Source organism: Vombatus ursinus, unplaced genomic scaffold (genome assembly GCF_900497805.2).
Source record: "Vombatus ursinus unplaced genomic scaffold, bare-nosed wombat genome assembly UNPS02009205.1, whole genome shotgun sequence".
Taxonomy (NCBI): domain Eukaryota; kingdom Metazoa; phylum Chordata; class Mammalia; order Diprotodontia; family Vombatidae; genus Vombatus; species Vombatus ursinus.
Genome location: NW_020948983.1, coordinates 18175040 through 18200302, shown reverse-complemented (window position 1 = coordinate 18200302; position 25263 = coordinate 18175040). Strand labels below are relative to the sequence as shown.

Sequence of the window (25263 nt, the reverse complement as noted above, 5' to 3'; positions counted from 1 at the left end):
CATGGAGGGTTAGTAGAGTGGGCCTTTTCACAGGAAGTCATATTCCCTACTCCAAGTACCTAAAGTGGGAGAGGAAGAAGACCCATGAGAAGAATGGCAGATCTGGCCTCTTAGTCTTAAGGGTAGGGATTTCCACTTGTAGAAAGGGACTCCTATGGGGAGTAGTCACCCTACAGGCTCGGCTGGGCTCCCTCCCTCCTTTGCCACCTTGGTTCTGGGCGTGTTCTTTATTGGCTACCCTAGTACCTGTCCCCACCCCTTCAAGCCAGAAGCCAGTTAGAAGAAAGGACAAGTAACTGAGGAGATTCATAAGTTTCTTTGTATCTAAGGCTGATTTTTAGTCCAAGAAACCCTGTCTTAGTGATTGTTTTGTTCTGATCTCTCCCTCCTCATTGGGGGTGGGGGGGTGGGAGTGGAGGATAGCTGAAGGAGTTTCAGCATCCCTTACCTATCCTCCTCGGAGAGGGTGATAATATGTGAACAATGGGGGCAGGGCCCCAAGGACCCAGTTGCTGGGGCACAGGTGATGATTGGGTGATTTAACTGCTTCTTCCAAAGGAATCTCCAGGTCTTTGTTTATTGTCACCCTTCAAGGATCTGACCATGTTATGGGAGGAGAGGGGAGTTGCTTCCCCAGAATCAGACCTGTACCTCCCCCTCTACCCATGACCTACTGATGAACTCCAGCAGGCAGACCAGCTCCAGGAGCTGCCGGGCAGGTCCTTGGCTGGGGCCCCTCAGCCCCTTAGGCAGCAGAAGGAAGGGAATGGGGAGGGACTAGGCCTAGGACTGAAGCTAAAGTTAATATTTCTAGTGCGTCCCAGGCCCCCAGAATCACCCCCTGAAAACCAAACCATGCCCTTCCCCAGCATCTTCTCAAGCCTCCCAACAGAGCAAGGCAGGTCAGAGGGAAGAGTGCCTGTCTCTGTGGGCGGTGTTGCCCTTCCATATCAGATTCTTGGCAAAAGTATAGGGCTGACAGTTTAGGCTAGGGTAATGGGAGGGAAGGGGGGCGGCGCGAGAGCTCTGCTCTGACTCAGAGCTAAGCTGGATTGTCTCTAGCAAGAAGCAGAGAGGAAGGACAGGTGGGTGTCTGGTCCTGAGCATAGCCCCCCCTCCCAACCTTAGTCTTGCAGGGAAAGGTACCCCAGAGTGGGAGAAAAGCTAGTCCCATCAGGTTTGGGGCCCCCACTGGCTTTGATGTCTCCTCTTGAGGATCTTGAACCTCATACATTCCTTAAGGTGCCAAGGGGGCTTAGAGTCTCCAAGAGCTGTAGGGCGGGGGAATGGGGAGAGATTTGCCAAACTGGCCTGACCAGAAGGAGAATGTGAGCGGAAAATGAGTCAGCTGGGTCCAGCTGGGACTGGGGCAGCTGCAGCAGCTGTGGCTGAGCTGGGAGAGAAACAGCCGGGTGGGCTGAAACTGAATGATTTACTACAGGGGCAAATGTCCCTGGAGAAAAAGAGGGGAAAACTCAGAAAACTACAAGGACAGGTAAAGGCAGAGCACAAGAGAGAGATGGGCCCTGGAAACTGGAAAGAAGGGGGAGGATGTCAGTCCTCCCTCTGCCCTAAGAAAAGCAAAAGAACTGCAGTCACCTTCCTGACCAAGGCCTGGGTCCCTGAGAGGTTACTAAGGAGCCACAAGGAGGTGAAAGCATCAAGGAAACCCTTCTTTTGTAGGCCACCTGAGTTCAGGTCCCTTGACTATTCAGTCATTGGTGTGAAGGTACCTGTCCCTTTAAAAGGCAAAACAGGGGTCTGCCTCGATGGAGGTGGGAACAGGGATGAGAAGAGTGTTGGGCTTAAAGTCAGGGAACCTAGGTCTGAATTCTAAACCTGGCACTTATACCTGTGTGACCTCTGGTCAGCTTTTTGTCTCCTCTATAAATTTAATTGAACTAGATGACCTCCAAGCTCCACCTCAACCTATAACACTATATTTTAATAATAGGTATCAGTATGTAATTTTTCTCTAGGCAGAGGACTCCCCCTTAGAGGTCTCTTACATGGGGGGGGACTCCAGAGGCCAGAAAAAGTGACAGAAACCCTGTCTTTTGTTTGATTTCACCCTAAACACCGAGAGCTCTGAAGAATAAAAGATGGGACTCCTGGGTTCAAGATACCAGACCCCTGGAGACCTATTTCGCCATCTAGATCATAGGGCGCTGGTAGGGTAAGAAAAGTCCTGGATGCCATGTAACCAGAAGGGAAGGAGGCCTCTTTGAATAAGAATCCCCTAGTCTTTACCCTAGAGTCTACATTCTTTGCTTAAGCAATCTAGGGCTGGGCTCAAAACAGGATGTGCTTAACTAGTGCTGACCTATCCAGAGATGGGAGAATGGATTAGATGACCTCTCAAGGCCCCATTCAGCCTCAAGAGCTGGGTACCATTGTTCTTCTAACCAACGGGTCCTCAGGATATGGAGTTGGAGTTAGGGAAGAAAAACCTGCCTCATATATTTTCCTCAGTGGCTGCTGTGCCTGGGCTTGTTTGTGTTCAGCTATGATTCTCTAAAGATAGAGGAAAAGATCTAGGCCCTGTTTTCAGGGAGGTTGGAGAGAAGTCCTGGAGCAGAGGAATGGGGAGAGATCAATGGAAGGCTTCCTGTAGAGAGGAATGCTGGAGAGCACAGGATTGAGAGTCAAGAGACCTAGGTGTGAATCCTGGCTCTGCTGCTTACAATACAACAAACATTTATTACATGCTTGTGGCATTCAGCAATTCATAGGCAATAGGGAAAAATACTCTGCTAACCCTCACCCTCAAGAAGTTTATAGTTATCCAAGCCCCTCCTCCCACCCTCCACCAAACTGTAATGTAACTCAAATGCATTATCTTACTTGGAAGTGCATTAGAGTTACAAAACCCCAGAGTGCTAAGATTGGAGGAGAATATTATTGGAGAGGAGGGCAATCAGGGAAAGCTTCCTAAAGGTAGCACTTGTGTGAAGCTTTCAATGGCAAAGAGGAGGAGGAAGGTCATTCTACAGGTAGGGAAGGAGCAAAGGAAAGAAACATCAGAGTTCAGTGGGTGTTTGGGAGGCAGTTGGACTAAGAAATTCGTAAAAGGGAATAATATGAGTTTGGAAAGACAGGGTAGAGGGCCTTGAATGCTAGGCAAGAGGAGTGTGAACTTTTTTCTTTGGACAGTTAAGAAGCCATTGAAGATTTCTGAGCAGAGTAATGACATGACAAGATCAGTGAGTGGATTGCCATAGCCAAAGAACCCATGCACTACTGTTACAATGCTCTGAGTGATATGAAATGAGTGCCAAATGAGTGATGTGAATCCTAAGCTCAAAACCCTTCAGTAGCTCCCTATTACCTACCCAGCATGTTCAAACTCCTTTTCCTGGCTCTCAGCTCTGCACATAAAACTTACTCTGGCAGAAGTCTGAAAAGGATTGAAGGGAAGGGGGGCAAACCAGTGTGGTCAGGAAACCCTGTACAAGCAGTGGGAATCTTCACAAAGAGGGAACTTGAGAGAGAGATTGCAGAAATGGAATCAAGTCCTGGTTACAGATTGGAAGTAAAAAGATGAGAGAAGTGGGAGGAGTCAAAGATAAGCCCAAGGCTATAAACCAGGTGAATAGTGGTGCTACAAACAGAAAACAGTGAAATCAGAAGTGGTTTCAAGGTGGGGAGTTGGGAGTAGGAGTAGGAAGATCAGCTTAGTTTTGGAGATTTGGAGTGAATTTGAACACTGAGACTAAGATGATGTCCTATAGGCAATTGGAAATGTAGGTCTGGAGCTCAAGACAAGGCAAATCACTTCACTTCCTTGGGCCTCGGTTTCCTCATCTGTAAAATGTACTACATGATCTCAGGCCTCTTCTAGCTACTATAAATCCTGTGATGTCCTCAAGGATTCAAGGCTGATAACTGTTACAAATTAACACTAAGGGCCAAATGAGCAGTACATACGTACTCAGTGCTGTATAATCCAGAGCAGGGAGAGATTAGGGAGGGAAGGGTTGCTACAGGTGATCTGAGTTGGACTTTGAAGGATGAGTATGATTTGGACTTTAAGAAAGAAGATGGAGGGCATTCTAAACCAGTTGCCATGGGAAATATCTAAATGAATCTCTCAACCACCAGATCTGGGAGACCAGGTGAGGAGGTCTGTTTAGGATAGAGCAGCAGTGTCAAGAACTGGCTGGCTTCTCTAAGCATGAGACTCCACCCCTAATTTCAATAAACTAAACCCAGGGATTATGGGAACTAACTCCCCAGTAGAATAGCTTCAGCAGCTTCTCCAGAGAATCGGTCTGCCTCTGGAGTTCATGGATACAAGGAAAAAAAGTTCATTAGTACCCCTTTCTCTCCATTTCAGGATCCTCAGTAAGTCACAACTCCTAACTGTAGGTGTAATACAGGCTTCAGTCCTAGGCCCTCTTCTCCCAATACCCAACTTTACTTAGTGATCTCATCAGCTCCCATGAATTACCATCTCTATGAGAATGATTCTCAAATCTACCTATCCTCCCCCAGCCTCTCCAGATTGACTTCCAATCTCATATCTCCAACTTTCACACATTTCAAAATAGTTGTCCAGAGATAATTGTACACTCCCCAAGTCCAAAACGAATTATTATTTTTCCCCCTAAACTCTTCCTTTCCCTTACCTTTCCTATTATAGTTGAGAGCAACACCACCCTCCAAGTCTCTGGCTCCAAATCTCGGTGTCATCCTGGTTCCTCACTATCCTTCACCCTCCATATCCCATCTGTTGTCAAGGCCTGTCTGGTTTCACCTTTGGAATATCTCTGGAATCACCTCCCCCTTTTCTCTCCTCTGACACTGCCACCATTCTTAAGTGCAGACCCTCATCACCTCACACCTCGACTCCGTAATAGCCTGTTGGTGGGTCTTCTTGCCTCATCTCTCCCCACTCTAATCTATCCTTCATTCAGCCACCTAAGTAATTTTCCTGAAGTGCAGGTTCAGTCACATCACCCCCTTACTCAATAAACTCCAGTGTCTCCCTATCACCTCTATGATTAAATACAAAATCATCTGCTTGGCCTTCGAAGCCCTTCCTAGCCCCCTCCTACTTATGCTTTACTGCCCACTTGTCCTATGACCAAGACACTCGGGGAATTTTCTCTAGCTGTCTCCTATGGCTGGAATGCTCTCCCTCCTCATCTCTGCCTGCTGGCTTCCTTTAAGTCCTCGTCTACAGGAAGCCTTCCCTCTTAATTCTAGTGCTTCTCCTCTCATTAATTTCCTATTTATCCTCGGTATAATTTGTTTGTACGAACTTGTCTCCCCCCTCCTCTACGTTAGATTGTAAACTTTTTTGGGGCAGGAACTGCCTTTTTCTTTCTTTGTACCCCCAGTACTTTGCACAGCCCCAGGCACATAGTAGGCACTTAATGTTTACTGACTTATTGACTTATTTCCCCCATCAACCTAACACACCAGAGGCTTCTGGTCCATCCTAGACTCTAGTCCACCGACCCCATACAGACTGGATCTCAGAGAAACAGGAGTGTGTGAGACACTCCCCACACACATAGGGAGGAGATGGGAAAAGATCTCCCACGAGGGGTGAGAGGGTTGGTGGGGAAAGGTAAAAAAGACGTCATCCTGCTTTTCCGTAGAGGAGAGAATTGGGAAAGGGAGGGGCACAGAAAAGAGACCAAGAGGCCAGAGATTTCCCCTCGGGGGGAGGAGGGGAGGGGAAGCAGCGGCAAAGGAGAAACTTCCCTCTGGGTAGGGGAAAGCGGGTACGGAGGGAGGGGAGACCCGCTCCCCCGACTTGGGTAGAAGAGGGAAGGAGGAGAGGAGGCGAGCGACCGCCCACAGAGGGAGGGACGAGGCGACGGACGTCCCACAGGGGAGGTCTCTGCCGGGGCATCCTGGACCAGGCTCAGGGCCCCCACCGGCCACTGGGGGAAGGGTCAGGGGGTGGGGGGCAACCTGCCCCTTGGGTGTTGAGAGGGGACACAAGGGAGAGACCAAGTGGGCGGAGACCTCAGACTCCCCTATCAGCCGCGTTCTGGTAGAAGGGTTCATTCAGTGACCCTCCCCTATTGGAGAGCGGAGGTGCCGGGCCCCACCGCCTGGGAGGAGCAGACCAAGCGAGAGGCCGAGACCTAGAAGCCGCAGGGACCGTGGCACTTTAAGATCCTCTGAACGCGGAATGTTTAATGTAGCTAACTAACTGAAAGCGGGTCACGTGACAAGGGCGGCTCGCTCGCTTTCCCTGAGGGGAGGGGGAGCGGGCGCGAGGCCAATAGCAGCTTCAAGCTCAGGGACAGAGGCGGGGAGGAGGCGGGGCCGGAGCGCCCCGGCGGCGACGGCGGTACTTCCGGACCAGGTCCTCGCCCCTACCCCCTCCCGGTTCGTTTATAGCGCGAGCGCCGGTGTAAAAGGGCGGCGATTTAAAGACGTCCCCCTCCTTTTCTCTACCCCGCAGTAATACTCCAGACCTGTCCCCAATTCTAGGCCCTGTGTTCTCTGCTTCCAGTTGGAGTCTCCGACTAGTCTAGGTGTCAGTTCGACATTATAATGCCCAGTGATTCCCCCCCCTCCGTGGCGGGAGGATTGGGGGGAGGGCTGAGGGATCCAGACTTGGTCTGCACACACGACCCTTCCTCACTACTCTAGAAACGCACGAACCCGCTAGAGTGTTATAGCAAGACTCGCGAGGCCCTGGATGCGAGGGGTGCCCCGCAGGAGGCTAGGCCTAGAATTGGGACCCAGGGTCCGAGGAGGAGCCGGGGGCCGTGGTCAGGCGGTCCCGCGGGCCCTGTCTCGGGATGTTGCAGGGAGCGCCAGGGAAGACCAGACAAGCACTTATTTTTATTAAACATTCATCCCTGAAATAACAATAACGCGTCAAGATGGCTGCGGGGGCTGCGAGCGGGCCTCTTTCTTCCTTTTTTTCCCCCGATCTGACGATAAGCGGAAAGACGGCGACGATTGCGGGGAGCTGGGCCGGAGCCCATTTCCCGGAGGCCGCATCGTTGGGCTGACAGGGGCTGACTGGACCAGCACCTGAGGGTCTGGCGTTTGTGCCTTCTTTTGAAAACCCATGCACATATTTTTGTTTGGTTTAAAAAAAAAAAGCTCCAAGGTGGGCGGTGCGGGGGCGGGGAACTCAGACCAAAGGGTCCCCATGTCCTCGCCAGCCCCCTCCCTCCCCCAGCATCCCTGTCTTCCCCGCCCCCACTGCGCTAAACAGAGCCGGGGACCGCCGAGCTCAGCCCCTACCGAACCCCCGAGGCTTGGAGGCCACAGAAGAGACTCGGGGTGGGGCGGGGAAAGAGAGAAGGAAGGACAGAGGGTGACGACGAGGAGGGCGGGCAGGGGCTGGGGATGAGAGGTGCGTAGCCTCCCATTCCCGAGCAGTGGAGAAAAATTCCTTTCTAGTTGGATCAATCCTTGTTTTTCTCCCCCGCTGTCCAGCGTCTGAGACGCGTGGGGTGGGATTGGATTTTGTTTTGTTTTGTTTTTTGCCCTTGTCCGGAGGTTGGGTGGCCGCGGAGAGGTGAGCGGGGCTCGGGCCAAAGCGCTGGGCTCGGGTTTTCCTCTACCTTCCCCCTCCTTCCTCTCTCCAGTACCCCCAACCCACGAGGAGACGCGGTTTGGGGGACTCGGGGAGGAGGGGGGGGGTCGTCCCTTCATGTCCCTCCCGCGAGCGCTCCCTCCCTTCTCCAGTCCCCTCCTCCCTACCCCGGTGCGCCCTCCCCCCTCCTCCGTCCCCTCCTCCTTCCCTCCCTCAGCCCTCCCTTCCCCTGTCCGTCCCTCCTCCCTCCCACCCTCCCCCTTCCGTTTCTGTTGGTGGAGGGAGGCGGAAGGAGGAGGGCTGGGATCTCGGGCCGGGGACGGGAATTTCATCTGAATGACTGTCCCCCGCGCGCCCGGCGCCCCCGACTCGGCCCCGGCGCCCTGCAGCCGTCGCCGGGAAGACAGCGAGCGGGGGACCGCCCCAGCCGGGACGCCGGGCGCTTGGCTGGGCCTCGCCCGCCCGGTTCCGACCTAGCCGAGCCCTCGGGCGCGGCGGGTCTTTTTCCGGCTCCTCTTTGAAGGGACGCGAATCTCGGACTCGGCGGCGGCGGCGCGGAGGAGGAGGAGGAAGAGGAGGAGGAGGAAGAGGAGGAGGAGCCGGGAGCGCGGGGTGGCGGCCGGCGAGAAGCCCCGAGTCCCGGCAGCCAGAGAGAGGAAGGGAAGTGTGCGGCTCGCGGGGAGGCAGCTGCGGGGCGCGCCCCAATGTCAGCGGACGAGCGGAGCGGGGGAGGCGCAGGCGGCGGCCGCGGCTTCGTGGATGGAATTTGGACTTGGGCAGGCCCATCCCTGGCTCGTGCCCCGGCTCCGGCCAGCGCCGCCCGCTAACACTCCCTACACTCAGCAAGGAGGAGGAAGAAGAGGCGGCGGCGGCGGCGTCGCGAGCACCCCCTGCCTTGAGAAGCCGGGCGCTGTCCGCCAGTGCGGAACCCCAGAGAGGCTGTGCTGCTGAGCTCGCCCAGGGCGCATCGCGGCGCGGCTCGCTCTAGCGACCGTCTTGGTTTTAAACGGGACTGGTCCCCGGCTGCGGGTAGGAAGCTCAGGCCGGGGCCCGGCTGGCGGTCAAGGCCCGGCCCGGGGCGCTACAGCTGCCTTCTTCGCCATGGCGGAGAATTGGAAGAACTGCTTCGAGGAGGAGCTCATCTGCCCCATCTGCCTGCATGTCTTCGTGGAACCCGTGCAGCTGCCCTGCAAACACAACTTCTGCCGCGGCTGCATCGGCGAAGCCTGGGCCAAGGACAGCGGCCTGGTTCGATGCCCCGAGTGCAACCAGGCCTACAACCAGCGACCAGGCTTGGAGAAGAACCTCAAACTCACCAACATCGTGGAGAAGTTCAACGCGCTGCACGTGGACAAGCCGCCGGCCGCGCTGCACTGCGTGTTCTGCCGCCGCGGCCCCCCGCTGCCCGCCCAGAAGGTCTGCCTGCGCTGCGAGGCTCCCTGCTGCCAGTCCCACGTGCAGACGCACCTGCAGCAGCCCTCCACCGCCCGCGGGCACCTCCTGGTGGAGGCCGACGACGTGCGGGCCTGGAGCTGCCCGCAGCACAACGCCTACCGCCTGTACCACTGCGAGGCCGAGCAGGTGGCCGTGTGCCAGTACTGCTGCTACTACAGCGGTGCCCACCAGGGACACTCTGTCTGCGACGTGGAGATCCGGAGGAATGAGATTCGGGCAAGTAACTCTTACCCGCGACCCTAGAAGACGGGTGGGAGAAGTGGGGGACAGGATTCTCAACTGGGGTGGGGAAGGTCAGGAACCGGGCAGGAGTCCGTGGGTGTGGGAAGAACTAGGAACCAGGTCTGCATCCTCCCCCCACCGGCGAAGAGGCCTGGTTGACCCCAGCCTGTCTGGTTCCCCTAGGCAGTAGACAAAATGGGACCTCGCTGTTAGGGTTGTCTACTGTGGTTCCTTCTTTAGGACAGGAGTTTTTTTTTGGGGGGGGGGGCGGTGCGTACTTGTCTAAGGATAAGAGAAATCCTTTCCCTAAATGATTATGTAGGAAAGCCGCATTGTTGATGCCCCCGCCTGCTTTCATTTGGGCTACAGTTTGTGTGACCAGTGCCCCGGAGCCATTGCTGCCCCAGCTGGGGACAAGCTGCTGCCCGGGCAGCGAGGAAGTAAACAAAGGCAGCCATGTTCGAAGGCTGGGAGCCCCTTAAGAAACACCGGGTTGTTTGGGTTTCTTTCCGGGAGGTGAAGAGGAATAGAACCGAGTTATGTGTCTGAAGAAAGACCGAGAATCCAGAGACCAGGGTACAGAGTGAGGTTCTATGTGGGTGGCAGTGTCTGCGCAGACCCGTGTGCATGAACAAACCTTTAAAGTCTGTGTCACCCTGAGCTCTGATTGCCTTTTCTCCAAGCCCAGCCCTCTCCGCTCCCAGTTGTCTGGAGGAAAAGCTAAGCACAGAAGGGTGGGGAAAAAAATCTGATAGGTTTAAGGTTGAGCTGCCTTGAAATCTGGTTTCAGGCAGCTCACTCCCCTGGGCTGCCCTGCTCCTTGATTGCAGCCGCATCCCCTCCCATTGTATATGGCCTGTCAATGTCACCCCCACACATGCCTCCCTTCTCAGGCTGTGGCCCAGGGCTGGGAGGCCAGCCTAATGCAAGGTGGGGGGATGCCCCCCCTCCCTTCCCGGATGGACAGCTTCCCATGGGGTAAGGGGAGTCCCAGCCTGGGGAGTCTGGGTGAGTCGTGGCAGAGGGAGGGAACTGGGAAGATTCCATCTCTGTGGGAAGGCCCAGCCCCCAATCCCAGGCCCAGGGTGTGCCTGAGCTGTGGGGGAAGGGGATTGATTCTTCTGACCCCTACTCCTACCAACCCTGTTGGGTAGGGGCACCTAGGGTCAAAGAGGGCAGCTGAGGCCCTGAGTATGAAAAAGCCCTACAGATCACTGCAAAATGGGGGTGGTTTCCTGTGTGTGAACCCAATTCGAATGACTCACTCTGTAGCAATAAAGAACCCAATAGGATGGGGGGGGAGCCAGTGATCAGTAAAAATTAATGTAAGACTAGTTTCCAATTTGTAGATCCCGCTCCAGGTTTCTTTTCATAGAACAGACCGATAGTTTCTTTAAAAAAAAGTGGTGGGAGAAAAAAAAAATGGTGGAGAGGAGAGGGCTCCCAGCTGCTCCCCAATCTCCCTCCCCTTTTTTGACTACCCCAGCTTGGCCCTGGGCAGAGAGGCTTCTGCAGTTGCTATTAATAAAGATTGGAAGGGGTTAGGAGGGAGAGAGAGTGAGCTAGTGATGAAAAGTATAGAGCCTGTAGGAAAGCCAAGATGTCTAGCTCCTGTCTTGAGGAATGTGGGTTGGAGGGGTGGAAAGGTGGAGATGCCTTAGGATAAGACTGAAAGAAAGAGGAGGAGGCAAAGACCCTTACAAGATAACTTGGCCAAGACTTAATGGAGAGGTGGTGGGGGTGAGTGGTCACTGGCCCCAGAAGAAGGGAACATAGGCTTGTTTGCTTTGGAGTCTGTAGGTGTATATGTATCTTGGGGGGGGGGGGGTCCCTCTGCATGTGATTCCTAACTACTCTTGGAGTAGTGTGTTAGTAGTGTGCACACAGACTCGCCTCTTCTGATGCCCCAGGTGGCCTAGCTATCTGTTATCCTAAAACACCCTCCTGCATCTTCTCACCAGCACTTGGAAAAAAAGAAGTGGGGCTGGAGGGAGAGTCAGGAGATACCAAACTTTATTGGCAGTGTGTGCCATACCCCAGAGGTAAGACATAGGGCGTAGATACTGGAATTTTGTGAGCACCTGCATCAGTGATAACTTAGACCCTTAGCTGGACTCTTGTTCACCCCCACACTCACTCCTACCTCTAGCTAGACCTGCTGTCTCCTGTTTCTCTGGCCCTCACATTCCTAGCATTAGAAAAGCATACCAACAACATTCCTGGTCAGGTTGGCTTATTAAATTGGTGGTAGTCTATCCTAACCCCTAACTACACACACACTGGAAAGATGGAGACTCAGAATGGGCTGCCTACTGGAAACATTGGCTCTAGATCTGCCGTTGACCCAGGGGCCCCAGGAAGCTGGCCTGAATCTGGTTGGGCTAGGAAGCCCCCCCCTTTGGTTCCATTCACCATCGGGAGTCCAGTTTGCTAAATAGATCCTTCCTTAAAAGAATCTAACCCCTGGTGCTTTGGGCTTAGCAGTGAAGTAGGGGGTGGGTGGGTAGGGAAATAGCAACAAATCCTAAGGTTGGGGGGGGCACTGAAGGTGCAGGCTTAGACTCTTTCTCTTGAGCTGTGCTAGCTTCCCAGAGTACTATTGGGGGGGAGGGAAGAGAAGAGAAGAGAGATTGATTGATTGATTGATTGATTGAGGGTACAACTGCATTTACTAGACCTCCCTCCTTCTCCCATAAGCATGAGCTAGTCCTCTCTTCCTTCCTCTTGTCCCACCTAGTCCAGGCCTGGGGTGGGAGGGGGTTGGGAATAGGGCCAATTTCAGTTTTTGGGGTAAGGTGTGAGGGGACCACAGGAAATTGGTATTTGCCGGAATGTGTGAGCTGGGGGTGGGTAGAAAGGGAGGAAGATGTTGCTCCAAGCCTCCTCAGATGCCAGATCTGTGCTGTATCCTTTGAAAGCTGACCTGGGGCCACAGAGTCCCAAGAGGCCAGAAAGAGGCCAAAATCTGGGCTTTGAGTTTGGGGCTGGGCTAGGAGGGGACCCTGGGAATAAACTATCTACAGCTCTTTCTAGGCTCCAAAGCCAGATGTTTCTAGGGGTGTGGGGGAATAGATGGCCTGTAGGGCATCCGGTGTGGTCTCAGCCCCAGGCCAGTTGATTGCATCTCCCCCTCCCCCCACCGGATTTTGGGTTGGGGGGGTGGTTTCCATCAGGATCCAGGAATGTTGCTGCTTTCCCTGAGGCCAGATTTAAAGCATGGGGGTCACATTTATAGATGAACCAGAGGAAAGGATGGGGAGGGGGAAGGGTCTGGGTATTGGTTAAAGGCATCTGTGGAAGGTTCTAGTCTATGCTCAGTCCTTTACTGAGAAGGAGGAATCTGGGGGGAGGGAAGAGCTAGAGAGAATGGTCTACTCCCATTTCTGTGTGTCTGGGTGTCCTTGTAATTTTTCATATTGCACTATTGCTATGTAATTCTGGAGTGCCTCCAGGACTAAGTGAAAAATCCCAGTAAATGTTTAAAGAGTCTCTAGAACGGAGGGGACGGGCTCACCTGCTTTGGAGTGTCTAATCCATGCCCTAGTTCCTACCCCTCTTCTTTCCCATTCTTGACCTTCTCGTGGGGGAGGAGGGTGGCTTGGCTAGGTGTGTAATAAAAGACTCTTCTGGGCTTGGGCAGGTAGACTGTTCTCCTCGACCTCCTCTTTGGTAAGGAGTTTGTGGCTAGCTTCAGGGAAAGAACACCCACCCCTCACTCATTGCCCTGGGGACTTGGGAGAAAGCCCTGGGTTTCCCTTCCTGCTTCTGTCTCCCTGGGTGGTCACGGGCACTAAGCCTTCTGCTAGCTGGGCGGAGTCTGGACCTAGGGGGCTGGGGGAGGTTTTTTCAGCCTGAATTGCTTTCCTCAGCACTTGGGAGTGAGGAGGATTCAGGTGGGAAAGTGGAGGGGGTGCTGTGCCCAGCTCCTGGTGAAGCTGGGGGGAGGAAAGGTTCTTGCACAGCCTGCTTTAATGGAGGGAGTAGGAGGGAAAGAGGACACCTACCCCCCATCTGAGCTTAGTCTTTCCCTCTTTTTAAGGGAGGAAGGTAGTAACCCTGGGTGGGGAAGCAAAAGTGGTTAGCCTCCACCCCATCCTGGGACCCATAGTTACCCCAGACAATGTGACAGGAGGGTGGTTGAAGACGCTTGGTTATCCCAGGCTCCTTCACCCAAGGGCTCCCTCCCATGCCCTACCTAAAACTGGAGGCCTGAGAGTCCTTGGCTTGGTGAGGTGTGGGTACCTCCTTCCCCTAGGCAGTCCTTTTCAGGGCAAGGGAGAAGCTAGTAGCCAAGTCCTAGGTCCCTACGACAAATACAAGCACATAACATGTAAGACACAATTATTCTTATTTCCCTCTATAGCGTCATGCTGATTCGGAGGCTGTCTCTGTGAGATTGTGTCTGATGTGTGTGCCTTTGATATTTTGTTATGTGTGAGGTTGTGTTGTCTGTGACTTTGTGGGCCTGGACCTTCTCCAGTGAAGGATAAAGGGAAGGGAAGAAGATTCCCTGAAGACTAAAATTGATGGAGGATGTTAAAGGAGAGATTAGATGTCACTAAAATTCGGAGAGGGGTGGAGATCGGGGAGCTGGGAAGGGGGGTAAGGCCAGCCCCAGAGGCCCTGCTGTGGGTCCAGCCCGGCCAGCTCGATGGCTGGCTCTTTGAAAGCCTTCCCGGCCGGGCTGGCATTCAGGCACAGACAAAGGGGGGCTTTCTCTCTGCCTCTTTGTTTGCCTGCCCCAGAGCCTGCACTCTGCATGGCAGAAGCTAATGCCGCTCTGCAGCTGGGAAACCAGCTCCTCATCTCTCAGGCAGGTCCAGGCTCTGGGTGTCTTTACCCCTTATTACCTGCCTCCTACTCTGGGGTTTGTCTGTGGGAGGGGATGGGGAAGTGGGGGGGGGGTGGAGAGCTTTGCTAGAGTTTGTGAAACCTAAGGCTGCTGAGAGCTCCCTTCCCCAAAGGGGGAGGGGTTGTCCCAGGGGGAACTGGAAAGAGGTTGGGAGGGGGGTTAGGAAGCTTAGGTGGGGGGTAGGGGAGCTCTGGAAGGAACTGGTGATTTTGTTTACCTTGCCAGGCCTCGGGCCCTGCTGCCTCCCACCCCTTCCGGTTCTGAAGTCCGGGGCTTGTTTGCAAACTCACTGCTGGCTTGGCAGCCCCTGGGGCCCCATTTCCCTCCTGACCTTGCTTCTCCTCAAGGTTGACTTGAGGCTTTTTATTATTATTATTTATTAACTTTTATATAGCCCCAGTGTCCCATAGCAAAGGCCTTCACCAGGCATCTCAACTGTCAGCAGACAAACTCCAGCAGCAACCGAAAAGCTCCACACACACACACCCCTCCCCCCACACTGACCCTGTCTCAAGGGAATCCGAGTGTGGGTAGCAGATTTACCCTGAACCCAGACTAGCCCCAGAAGGTGAGGGGAAGTGCCCTGCTGAGCCATGCCCAGCTTAGCCGAGGGAGTGGGATTTGAGGGTTGGAGAAACTGCAGAAGCCAACTTGTCTTCCAGGGCAGTCAGTGCTCCCCAGAAAGACCTGAGGAGGCCCTGCTGGTGGCAGGGAAGGACCATTGATTGTGTACCTGCTATGGCCTAGACCCTTTCCTTTTGTGTATCTGGATGTTGTGGGGAGATTCCAAAAAGGAATTGGGCACAGTAAGACTGGGAACACAAAGAACGATAACCCAGGTGTGCAGTCAGTTTAAGGAGAAAGGTACCGAGTGCTCTGGAGACTCAGAGTAGGGACGAGGGGCAATTAATGGGGCAGGCTTTCTGGAAGGGGGCCACCCGAATTGGGCCTCGAATGGGTCAAAAAGATTTCAATATGTGAAGAAAATTATGGGGAGATTATTGCAGGTGTGGAACCTGGGGTGAACAAAGGCATGGAGGTGAGACTGTAGGATGCAATGAGAATAGTTCACTTTGGTTAGATTGTATGCTAGAGCAGAGAGGTGTTCCTCAAACCAGATTAAAATGTAATCCGGAAATACTTAAACGAAATAAGTAAGAACACAATAAAACACAGATAACATTACATTTTAAATCTAAATCATTATTCAGTCCACAGGGATCCTTGTATATAGGTTAATGGGCCCCGTTTCTGTTCAAGTTTGACATTACTGTCCTAGTATGTGAAAGAAAGTAGCATGATTCAAGGCTGGGAAAGTCATTGGAAAAAGAGCCTTGAATACCAGGTTAAGAAATGTGAACTCAACTTCTAGATAATGAGAAGCCATTGAAAGATTTTGAGCAGGAGAATAATATAATTAGAACTGTGCTTTAAGAATAAGATGTGGGAGTTTGAGTTTGCCCAACCCTGCTTGGCAAAGCAACCCCAAGGGCTTGGGTCTTTTTGGCCATGGGTCAAGGGCAGGGATCTGAGAGGCAGCTGGAAGCCCCAGGCTCAAGAGTCTGGTGCAGGAAGGTTCTGCCCAAGGATGAAAGAGACAGTTTGGACAGCCTGCTGATCTCTGAAAATCTGCCAACTAAGCCCCATCCTGTGTGCCTGGCCCTTGCCCTAGGGGAGCTCACTATCCAGTTATTGGATTTAAGAGAGCGAAGCTCTATCTTAACACTACTAAATCCCTTCCCCTCCATGAGCCCTATGTTTTCCAGCTATGAAATGGACCCTCAGCTGTCCCACCCTCTCAGGACTGGCCCCCCACCGCAGTGGCCTGCCCCCACTTCCCTTCCTGTGGCAGGTGATGCCAGAGCTAGAAGGCCGAGGTTGTTTCTGGCCCTCTCCCCTACTCCTCTTATTTTGGGACATCAGCCACCTGGCCCCTGCTAGAGTTTGGAAAATGGGGATATGAAGTCTTGGGGTAGGAATATACATATATATCCTCTTCCTTGAAAGTGAGCTCTGCTGGTGCTCTTGGTTTACCCTGGAGTTAGGTGTAGTAGAGGCCTCAGGTAAGAGGGGTTCCTGCCCTGACCACGAGGGGAGAAATACCACAGAAAAAGCTACTTGGAAGACCAGGTGGGATGGAGTTGAGGAGGGGAGGACTGATGCCCGGTGAGTCCCTTTGAGTCTTGAGCGCTGGGACGTCTTGCCTTTGTTGTTTTATTTCCAGTATTTAGTACAGATCCTGACACAGCAGATATGCTGAATAAATGCTCACGGATAGCCTTTCTGGGCCTTCTTAAGCAAGGTGTTCCTAACTGTCTATGGAGCCAGGCAGGGTAGGTGAGGGAACAATTTAATAATAACTCCTTTCATGTGTGTGTTTATGAAGCAAAAAAAAAAAACCAAAACAACTCTGTCATAGACATTCTCTTATCTGATCATTGTAGGATTACTTAGAGCTCAACTCTATTTTACATATGAGGAAATTGAGACCCAGAGAAGTGATGTGACTTGCTCAAGGTCACACAGCAAGTTAGCAGAAGAGCTGGAGCTAAAATCCAGGTCTCCTGACTCCTGATCTGATGTTTCCATGGTACCATGTGGCCTCTATATATACACCCACTGGCTTGTGACCATGATATAAGTGTAGTATATCACACCCACCATGTGATACCATCAGCAAAGTGGCCTGTCCAACCCCAGGAAATTCAGGGTGGGACAAGGGATAGGGAATACTGGCTTAAAGAGAAGAGATTTTCAGGCCCTAGAGATGCCAAGCCTTTAGACATAACCTCAAATTTGGAAGGATCTGGGCTGGAGGAAGAGCTAGGAAAAGCAGGTCTTTGGTTTGAGCTGTTCAAGTAAGGAATTAGGGGAGAAGGGAGGCTCTCTTATGCCCAGGGATGACTTGCTTGAAGGAAAGCTCTGTTTCCCCTCTCAGGGGCCCTCGCTTCTAATGGGCCAGTGTCTTTGCTCTATATTCAGTTCTCTCTGGCTAGGACAGTCCAGGCAGAATAAAGAGGCCAATGAATTGGAAAGAGAGCCTCCCAAGGGCCCTTCCAGCTGAAACATGGTATGACTCAATCCATACGAACCTCCTAGGTCCATTCCATGAAGCAGTCCTGTAACCAGAGCTTTGGTCCCCACCTCACCCCGCCTTAGAGGGGGTCAGAAATGTGGGGGTAGGAACCAAGGTACGGGTGACCTCCAGAAAAGATCCTAGGGGACAAGAACATTAGGGTTTGCTTGTTTGCATTCTAGGGATCCTTGAAACACTGGGGAGGTGGTCTCAGTGGGGGAAGGAGTCCCAGATTGGGGTGGGGGAGATCATACAGCTCCCTAGATTGGAGAGTCAGAAGGGACTTCAGTGGCCGTCAAGGCCAAATGTTGGGCACTATTGAGAGACAACCTGTGAGGGGTGGTCCTGGTTTAATGGGGAGAGAAACTTGGGCCAAGAATTAGGGTGTTTAGTCTTATTCTCCTACCCCTCAACCTTCTGGATACTGAGGAAGTAGCTGCAAAGGAGGGAAGGTGCTGAAGTAGAGCCTGTGCAGACACATGTACAAGGGTAAGGGGCTTTAGTCAGAGTAATTGGCTGGCTCGGGAAGTGGGGAGATGATTGTAGCAGCAGCAGCAGCAAGGGTTCTGGCTTTCCTGTGCCTCTCCCTCCCCACAGCTGACCTGAGGCTGGGGGAGGATGCTGGGCTAGGGGCCCTGGTGAGTAGGAGTTTGTGGGCCAAAGGTCCCCTCTAGAAGAAAAGGCCCATTGTTCCCGTGGGGGGTCAGGAGGGGGAAGTCCTGGGCCTCCTCCTCTTTGGGGCCCCCTCTCCCCCACTGCAGCCCTGGGGGCCTATAGAAAGTCTTTGCCTAGGTCTATGTGTGAGACAGGCCAAGCCAGGCCTGAGCCCTGATAATCCTGTGTGTCTCTCTGTCTGTGTCTCTCTCTCTGTCTCTCTCTGTCTGTCTGTCTCTCTCTCTCTCACTCACTCTCTCTCTCTCTCTCTCTCTCTCTCTCTCTCTCTCTCTCTCTCCCTCGGCAGCTTTTACAAGGCTTTGGGAAAAGCTTGATCCCCCACTTCCCTCCCTTTCCTCAAGTTGCATTCTTGGGACCTGACCCACAGGCCAGTAGCAGTGTCCACTTTGCGTGGTCTGGGGGCAGGGAGTGGTAGGGTTGGGTTCTCCGAGGAGATGGGATGAGGGTCAGCTTAGGCAGCCGGCCCCAGGAGAGAGTTCAGCTCCTTCCTTCTAGCCCAGGTCAGGATCCTTCGAAGCTGGGAGTTGAAAAGCAAGCCTAGTCTTCATCTTACTGTTTTCTAGTGCAGATTTCTTTTGGTTTCTCACTAGGCCTCTCATCCCATCTGTAACATGGAGGAGGCCAGGCCAGAATTAGGAGCATTGTCACTTGATGCCTTTTTAATGGGTGTGGGAGTGGGAGGTGGTAGTGGAGGGGCTTATTTGCTTATTTGATAGATTGTAAGTGAATTGAAATAGTATTGATCTTGGAGGCAGGAGCACTTAGGATCATAGATTAGATTTAAAAACAGGAACAGGCCTTAGAGGTCATCTAATCCAGCCCTTTCATTTGACAGTTGAGGAACCTGAGGCCCAGGGAGGTCAAGTGATTTGCCCATCGTCACCCAAGGAGAAAGTAACTGAGACAAGATTTGGCATCAAATGTAGTTTTTTTTACCATTATATGAATGCTGTGTAGCCCCAGCTGGGTTACAGCTGGCTAGACTGGCTGGCCTCTGGGGATTCTTCCTGTGGGTTCTGGTCCCAATCCTTCCATTCCCTGTATGACCTTGAAAATGCAGCTTCCCTTCTCTGGGCCTCAGTTTTCTCATCTACAAAATGGGGTGGGGGTGGGGGTGTCAGATCAAGTCATAAACCTGGAGCCAGGTTAAGAGGGATAGATTTCAGGGAGCCCGTCAACCAGAGGTGGGGAAAAAAATTACACCTTTATTTTCACTGACCCTTAACTAAAACTTATTTTCCTTCCATTATGAACATGGGCAACAAGTTCTGATTCCGAGAAGGGGTGGCTAGGCCTAACTAGATGATGAAGTTCATGGCACAAAAAAAGAGTCATTAGTCTTACATCTAGATGGTCCACAAGGGCTGCCCAGCTTCAAGGCTTAAGGATTCTATAAAGAGGACCATCTCATCCCAACCCACTTAGGCAAATCTCTTCAGATCCTCAGACTTTTATTTGTAAAAAGAACTGGGGGGGGAGGTAGTGGGGGGTAGTGAGGGATCCTGAGTTGGCAGCAGTTCTTTCTCTGCCTCCTAGCCCCAGACTCCATCAGGGAAGGAGAGAAAGCTCCCGTGGTACCAGTTAGGACCAGAAGTCCAGAACTGGAAATCTGAGGCAGCAGAAAGTAACAAGTAACTTGGGGCTGCAAAGCTTGTAGACCTGCACCACTCCTGAGTGCAGCCCGAACCAGATGGAAATGTAATTGGGAAATATTTGGCAGAATAAATAAAAATACAGTAGGATATAGATAATGTTAACATGTGGTTTTCTAAGTCAGCATGTGGCTTGCAGAGATCCTTGTGGACCATTTCTATTTAAGTTTGTCACCATTGGACTGGAAAGACTTAAGACACCTGTGCCTGCCCGAAGATTCTCTGTCATTCTTCTGTAGTAATTAATAATTAGTGAGAGTGATCTCGGTCTTATTCATTGAATGTGTCTATTCCTTGTGTTTAGAGACTTGAGGGGTGGGATACAGAGGGAGGAACCATTTTCAGGGGCCTCCCAGTCCTCAGCCTCATACCCATGGTTTTAAAATGCCACACAATCGGTTGCAGACCAAGATAAAGGAGAGAGATCACAGACATAGTAGTAAGTCCACAAGACTCATTTACTCGCTAGTCCAGCCCTGTCATTTCAGGTTCAGAGTTGGATCTAGAACCCACATCTCCAAGTTCTCTTCATTATACCATTGAGTTGAAATATTCAAGGGAGGTTTTCTGGACAAGGTAGGACTTGATCTGAGTCATAGGTCAACGGGGGTCGAATGTGGGTAGGTTGGGGAGGGCTACCTGTTAGGCAGCAAAGACAGATGCTGAAGCGTGCAAGGTGAATTGGGGGAGAATGATGAGTCTGCTGGAAAGAAGGTTATGCTTTCGTTGTATAGGGTGTGCACCAAAGTTTCCTCCTGGCCTGCCTGAGTCTAAGAGGAAGGTTGGGGTTCTCATTCCCATGCTCTCTTCTCAGCAGAAGCCTGGCTGGCTTGGTTGCTCTGGTAACTAGGCCTGTCTTATGTCCGGGAACAGAGCTGGGAGAAGCAGGATGGGGCAAAGAGCTGCAGGCTTCTGACTGCTCAGCCCAGGAAAGAGGAGAGCCTGGGGTGGGGGGAGCAGAGCTGCAGCTGAAGCTTTGGGAAAGGACAGAAGCCTGCAGGGCAGTGTTCAAGCAAAGCATACTGGGTTTGGAGGCAAGGTGCTATTTCCAATGCTTGTTCTGCCACTCTGCCCAAGTGACCTTGGGTGAGTCTCTTCTCTCTGTTTCCTCACCTGTAAAAGGAGGTAATTGGACTAAATTGTGTTCCTTGCAGCTTTAATCAATCTCTCATCCTTCCTCTCCTTCTTCTTCCCCTCTCCCCCTCTCCCCTCTTGGAGATTATCTGGATATGGGTGGATATGGAGGATCATTTCCAAGGCCACCAGGATGGACAGAGTAGGCTAAGGTTGGAAGTTGGGGGAAGGGATTGCTGAGGCTCTGGAGGCATCTGATCCCTTCCTGTCCAGGTGTGGAAGAAGGGGTAGGAGAGACTACAAAGTCCCTCATGAAGGGAAGCTGTTGCTTCCAGATCTCTCCTGGAGAATGGTCCCTCCTCTTCTTCCTCAAGTGACAGTGCTCTCCCTCCCCCACACTCCCCCTTACAGAAGATGCTCATGAAGCAACAGGACCGGCTTGAGGAACGGGAGCAGGACATCGAGGACCAGCTCTACAAACTGGAGTCTGATAAGCGGCTGGTGGAGGTATGACAGAGCTTACGGACCATCAGAACGGGGCTGCAGGGAGCTGCCCCTGCCCCAGTCAGGCTGTAGCCAGCAGCTTTGCATGAGCTTCTCTGTGTGTGGAGACCCATGTCAGGCTACAGAGGAAGACAGAGGGTCTGTCTCTGCTTCCAGACAGGCACATGGGACAAGCAGGGTAAGACAGGATGGCATAGGATCTGTGCTAAGCTGGGATCTCTGTAGACAAGGGAGAGGTTATTGGGTTTTTCAGGCGTCTGAGCAGGCTTTCGAGGGAGGGGAGGCTTGAGCTAGACCTTGAAGGGTGGGGAGGACCAGGGAGTGGGAGGGAGCGACAGGGTGCAGACCATGGGGCCTCTTTGTCTCTGGTTGCAGGAGAAGGTGAGCCAGCTGAAGGATGAGGTGAGACTACAGTATGAGAAGCTGCACCAGCTGCTTGATGAGGACCTGCGGCAGAGCATGGAGATCCTGGACAAGGCCCAGGCCAAGTTCTGCAATGAGAACGCAGCGCAGGCCCTGCATCTCACTGAGCGCATGCAGGAGGCCAAGAAGCTGCTCAGCTCTGTGCAGCTGGTCTTTGACAAGACGGAGGACATCAGCTTCATGAAGGTGGGTGAAGGGGCGGGGAGAGTCCTCAAGGATGTCAGAGGCCACTTGGTACAGGGAGCATGGGGGAGAGGCAGAGCCAGGCTAAGGAGGCAAAGCATCCGGGCTCTGGTGGGCAGGCAGAAGAGTTAGGGGGCTCCAGGGCCCAGTGACTTAAAGTCTTGGAGTAACTGTTCTGAGAGCTAAATCACAGACTCCATGATGAGGGAGGATGGAAGGAAAGGAAATAAGCATTTCTTTATATACTTATACAGAGAGCATCTACTATGTACCAGGCACTGTGCTCAGCACTTTTTACAAGTATTAGCTGATTTGATCCTCACAACAACCCTTTGAAGTAGGTGCTGTTATTTTACAGTTTAGGAAACTGAGGCAAACAGATTAAATGACATGCCCAGGGTCACACAGCTAATAAGTGTGTGAGGCTGGATTTGAACTCAGATCTTCGTGACTCCAAGCCCAGTGCCCTAACACTGTACCACCAGCTGCCCAAGGTTCTAGGGGAGTGAGTTCTAAAACAGGAAGGCACTGATCAGGACTGAGGCTAGATCTGAACTTGGCTGAATTGGTGTTAATGTCTCAGTGGGGGCAGTCCCCCCAACCCCCTGGTGCTCCTCACGGGGTTTTGGCCTGTACTCCCTCGTCAGTTCTTTCCGTATGCTCAGCCTGGAGCTCATGTGAAGAAGGGCATCCCTGCCTGAGGGGTAGGGAAGGGTCCCACCTAGAGCAGCCACCGGAGTAGAAATGCTTGAACTTTCCTTTGTCACACTTTTTTTTTACTCTTTCTCTAGAACACCAAGTCCGTGAAGATCCTCATGGATAGGTAAGCACACATCCTTGCTTCCAGGGGCCAAGAATGGAGGCAGGGGAGAGGGTCCCTTCAAGGCCTTGGGCTGGAAATCTGGGAATAACTGGGTCCCAGGTGGGGCAAAGCACTTTACAGTGGATAGATACCTACCTGTCACCCCCCCTCCCCAGGACTCAGAGTTGCACAGGGGGCAGCCTCTCACCTCCCAAGATCGGCCACCTCAACTCCAAGCTCTTCCTGAATGAGATCTCCAAGAAGGAGAAGCAGCTGAGGAAGCTACTGGAAGGTGAGGACAGGTTCCCTGATGTGGCTAGGTGGTAGTGCTGGGGGGGCCTCTCTCAAGGACCCAGAGGGCTCAGGCACAAGGACGAGGGGCCTCCCTCGATGGTTCCTCCTCCCGATCTGCTCCTTGGCTCGGCCTCCTGTCCAGTCATCTTTTAGTGCCTTCCCGGATGACTGCCGACCTTTCTCCCTCCCCGGAAGCCGCTGCTGACCTCAGTCTGCATTCTCTTCCACAGGCCCCTTTAGCACCCCGGTGCCCTTTCTGCAGACGGTCCCGCTGTACTCATGTGGTGTGAACAGCAGTTCTGGGGCAGAGAAACGAAAGCACCAGACAGCCTTTCCTGAGGCCAGCTTCCTGGAGTCCCCGTCAGGCCCTGTAGGGAGCCAGTTCGTGGGCCAGCCGGCCTCAGCCGGGGAGGGCCAGTCGAGCCAGCTGGGGCCCTGCAGCTCTACTCAGCACCTTGTGGCCCTGCCAGGGGGGGCGCAGCCTGTCCATTCAAGTTCGGTGTTCACACCGTCACACTACCCTAATGGCGCCGCTCCACAGCAGCCCGTGCTACCCCAGTATGGGGGCCGCAAGATCCTCGTCTGCTCTGTGGACAACTGTTACTGTTCCTCCGTGTCGAACCACAGCAGCCACCAGCCCTATCCCCGTTCTGGCCATTTCCCCTGGACAGTGCCCTCGCAGGAGTACTCACACCCACTCCCACCTGCCCCTTCTGTCCCGCAGTCACTCCCAGGCCTGGCTGTCAGAGACTGGATAGATGCCTCCCAACAGCCTGGACACCAGGATTTCTACAGGGTGTACGGCCAGCCGTCCACCAAACACTACGTCACGAGTTAACACCGGGGCTAAGTGGGGGGACTGGGGGGGCTGTTGGGCCACCCCCAGTCAGCCCCTCAATTTTGCAGCCCCTATTCTTCCTCTTTTCCTTTGATGGCTTCTCTCCCCCTCCTCCCATTTTCTTTCAATTTTTATTTTCATTTTCTTGGGGGGGTTTTATACAAATTTGCTGGAAGCCAAGAAGATCACCGGACTTGGGGGTCTAGGCTGGGGCTCTCTGTAGCTTCAAAGGTGCCTCACTCCAAGAGGGGTGTGTCTCTCTGTCTCTGTTTCTCTATTCCCCTCCTTACGCCTCTTCCTTGGGCCCCCCCTCCGCTGGAAGGATCTGTGGTGCCCCACCCCCAACCCCAACCCCCAGCCCGGCTGTGGCTGGAGGGGCTGGTGCCTGCTGGGCTGATTCTACCTTCAATTTCTTTTGGGAAGGTCAATCACTGATTCAGTAAGAGATGACCCCGTAGATTGTGTGTGGTTTTTTTTTTTTGTTGAATTTTTTTTTTTTTTTTTAAGCCAAGAATGATTTTTTTCCCCTTCCTTTTCCCTGAGTTCAAAGGCCACTTCTCACACAGCTTTTGGCATCTTCTGGGCACAGAGCAGGATCTATGGACATAATGAAATAACAGGAGCCTTCCATGCCCTGGACAGGGGGAGAGGAAGGGACTCTGACCACAGGCCTGGACTCTGACAATGATGACAAATACCAATAATAATGAGAGAGGCCTAGTTGAGATCTTAGGGATGGGTGGGGGCAGGGCTGTCCTGCTCTCACTCCTTTCCCGGATTTTGACGCTGCAACTTCCTGTAATGAGCACTTTGTATAAAACGTGGACTTCCTGTTCTAAAGGCACAGGTATTTATTCTGTAACCCGTTTTAGAGCACACACCCAAATCCAACCTTCTAATAAACATGATGGCAGACTTCTGTGAGTGCTCCTCCTGATGCCTCAGCCCCACCAGCCTCCTTTTCCCTGGGGCTTCCCAGTGGACTGGGGTGGGCTAGGGAGAGAAGGGGAGAGGCTGATTTGAAGGCTGCTTGTCTGTACCAATGTACTTCTTAGAACTAACCAGTCAGATGAGAGAGAAGGGTTTTGAGAGTCCTTGGCACAAAAAGGGTTTAAAAAAGAAAAAAAAAAAGCTGGCCTAGTGAAAAGAGCCAATGGGAATCTGTAGACCTAGGTTCGAGGAAGGGTTTCCTACCTGCCAGTAACTCAGTGTGTGACCTTGGGCAGATCACCTTGCCCTTCTCTATGCCCCAGCTCCCTCATCTATAACATAAGGGAATAAGACTGGTGGGTGATTCCATGGAACACAAAACCATTCTTTCCCACCCTACCCTATTCATCTCCACCCCCAAAAAGAGAGCCCTCATTCTGAGCATGTCAGCTAGAGGGAAGAAGGTGTTTGGTTTGTTATTGGGACAAAGAAAATAGAATGGACAGCCTCAGGAGATTGTGGACCTCACTTGTCATTTTCTTGTAAAAGGTGGATGACCACTTGTCTGCTGTGTTGTTGATCCCCTCCAATTCAGAGATTCTGGGAGATTTCACTTCCTTCTTGTCCCTGGTTTGGTTACTCTTGGGTTGGAAGAGGGGAAAGCTGTTGCCACCTGTACATTGCCACAGGATGGCGGCCAGAGGCTCTCAGGTTTGGGCTGGTGTTGGTGCTACAGTCAAAATAAGTCTGGAAACAGTGTGGCTTCT

The 25263-nt window shown here is 52.6% G+C and overlaps 1 protein-coding gene across 1 annotated transcript; it reads left to right on the top strand.

Moving 5' to 3' along the window:
- The first annotated feature begins 8526 nt into the window (after positions 1–8526).
- TRIM8 (tripartite motif containing 8) lies at positions 8527–24485 on the top strand. Its single transcript, XM_027851545.1, has 6 exons — positions 8527–9187; positions 20934–21029; positions 21402–21635; positions 22424–22455; positions 22611–22726; positions 22959–24485. Exons 1-6 carry the CDS (start codon positions 8618–8620, stop codon positions 23564–23566), a joined length of 1656 nt encoding a protein of 551 aa, XP_027707346.1. The 5' UTR covers positions 8527–8617; the 3' UTR covers positions 23567–24485.
- The last annotated feature ends 778 nt before the right edge of the window (positions 24486–25263 follow it).

What these genes read in the sequence shown, in the direction of transcription:
- TRIM8 (XM_027851545.1), top strand. Translation starts at nt 8,618, where the DNA reads ATGGCGGAGAATTGGAAGAACTGCTTCGAGGAGGAGCTCATCTGCCCC. An exon ending in TCCGGAGGAATGAGATTCGG is followed by an intron (nt 9,188 to 20,933) that starts GCAAGTAACTCT and finishes TCCCCCTTACAG; the next exon opens with AAGATGCTCATGAAGCAACA. An exon ending in AGGACATCAGCTTCATGAAG is followed by an intron (nt 21,636 to 22,423) that starts GTGGGTGAAGGG and finishes CTCTTTCTCTAG; the next exon opens with AACACCAAGTCCGTGAAGAT.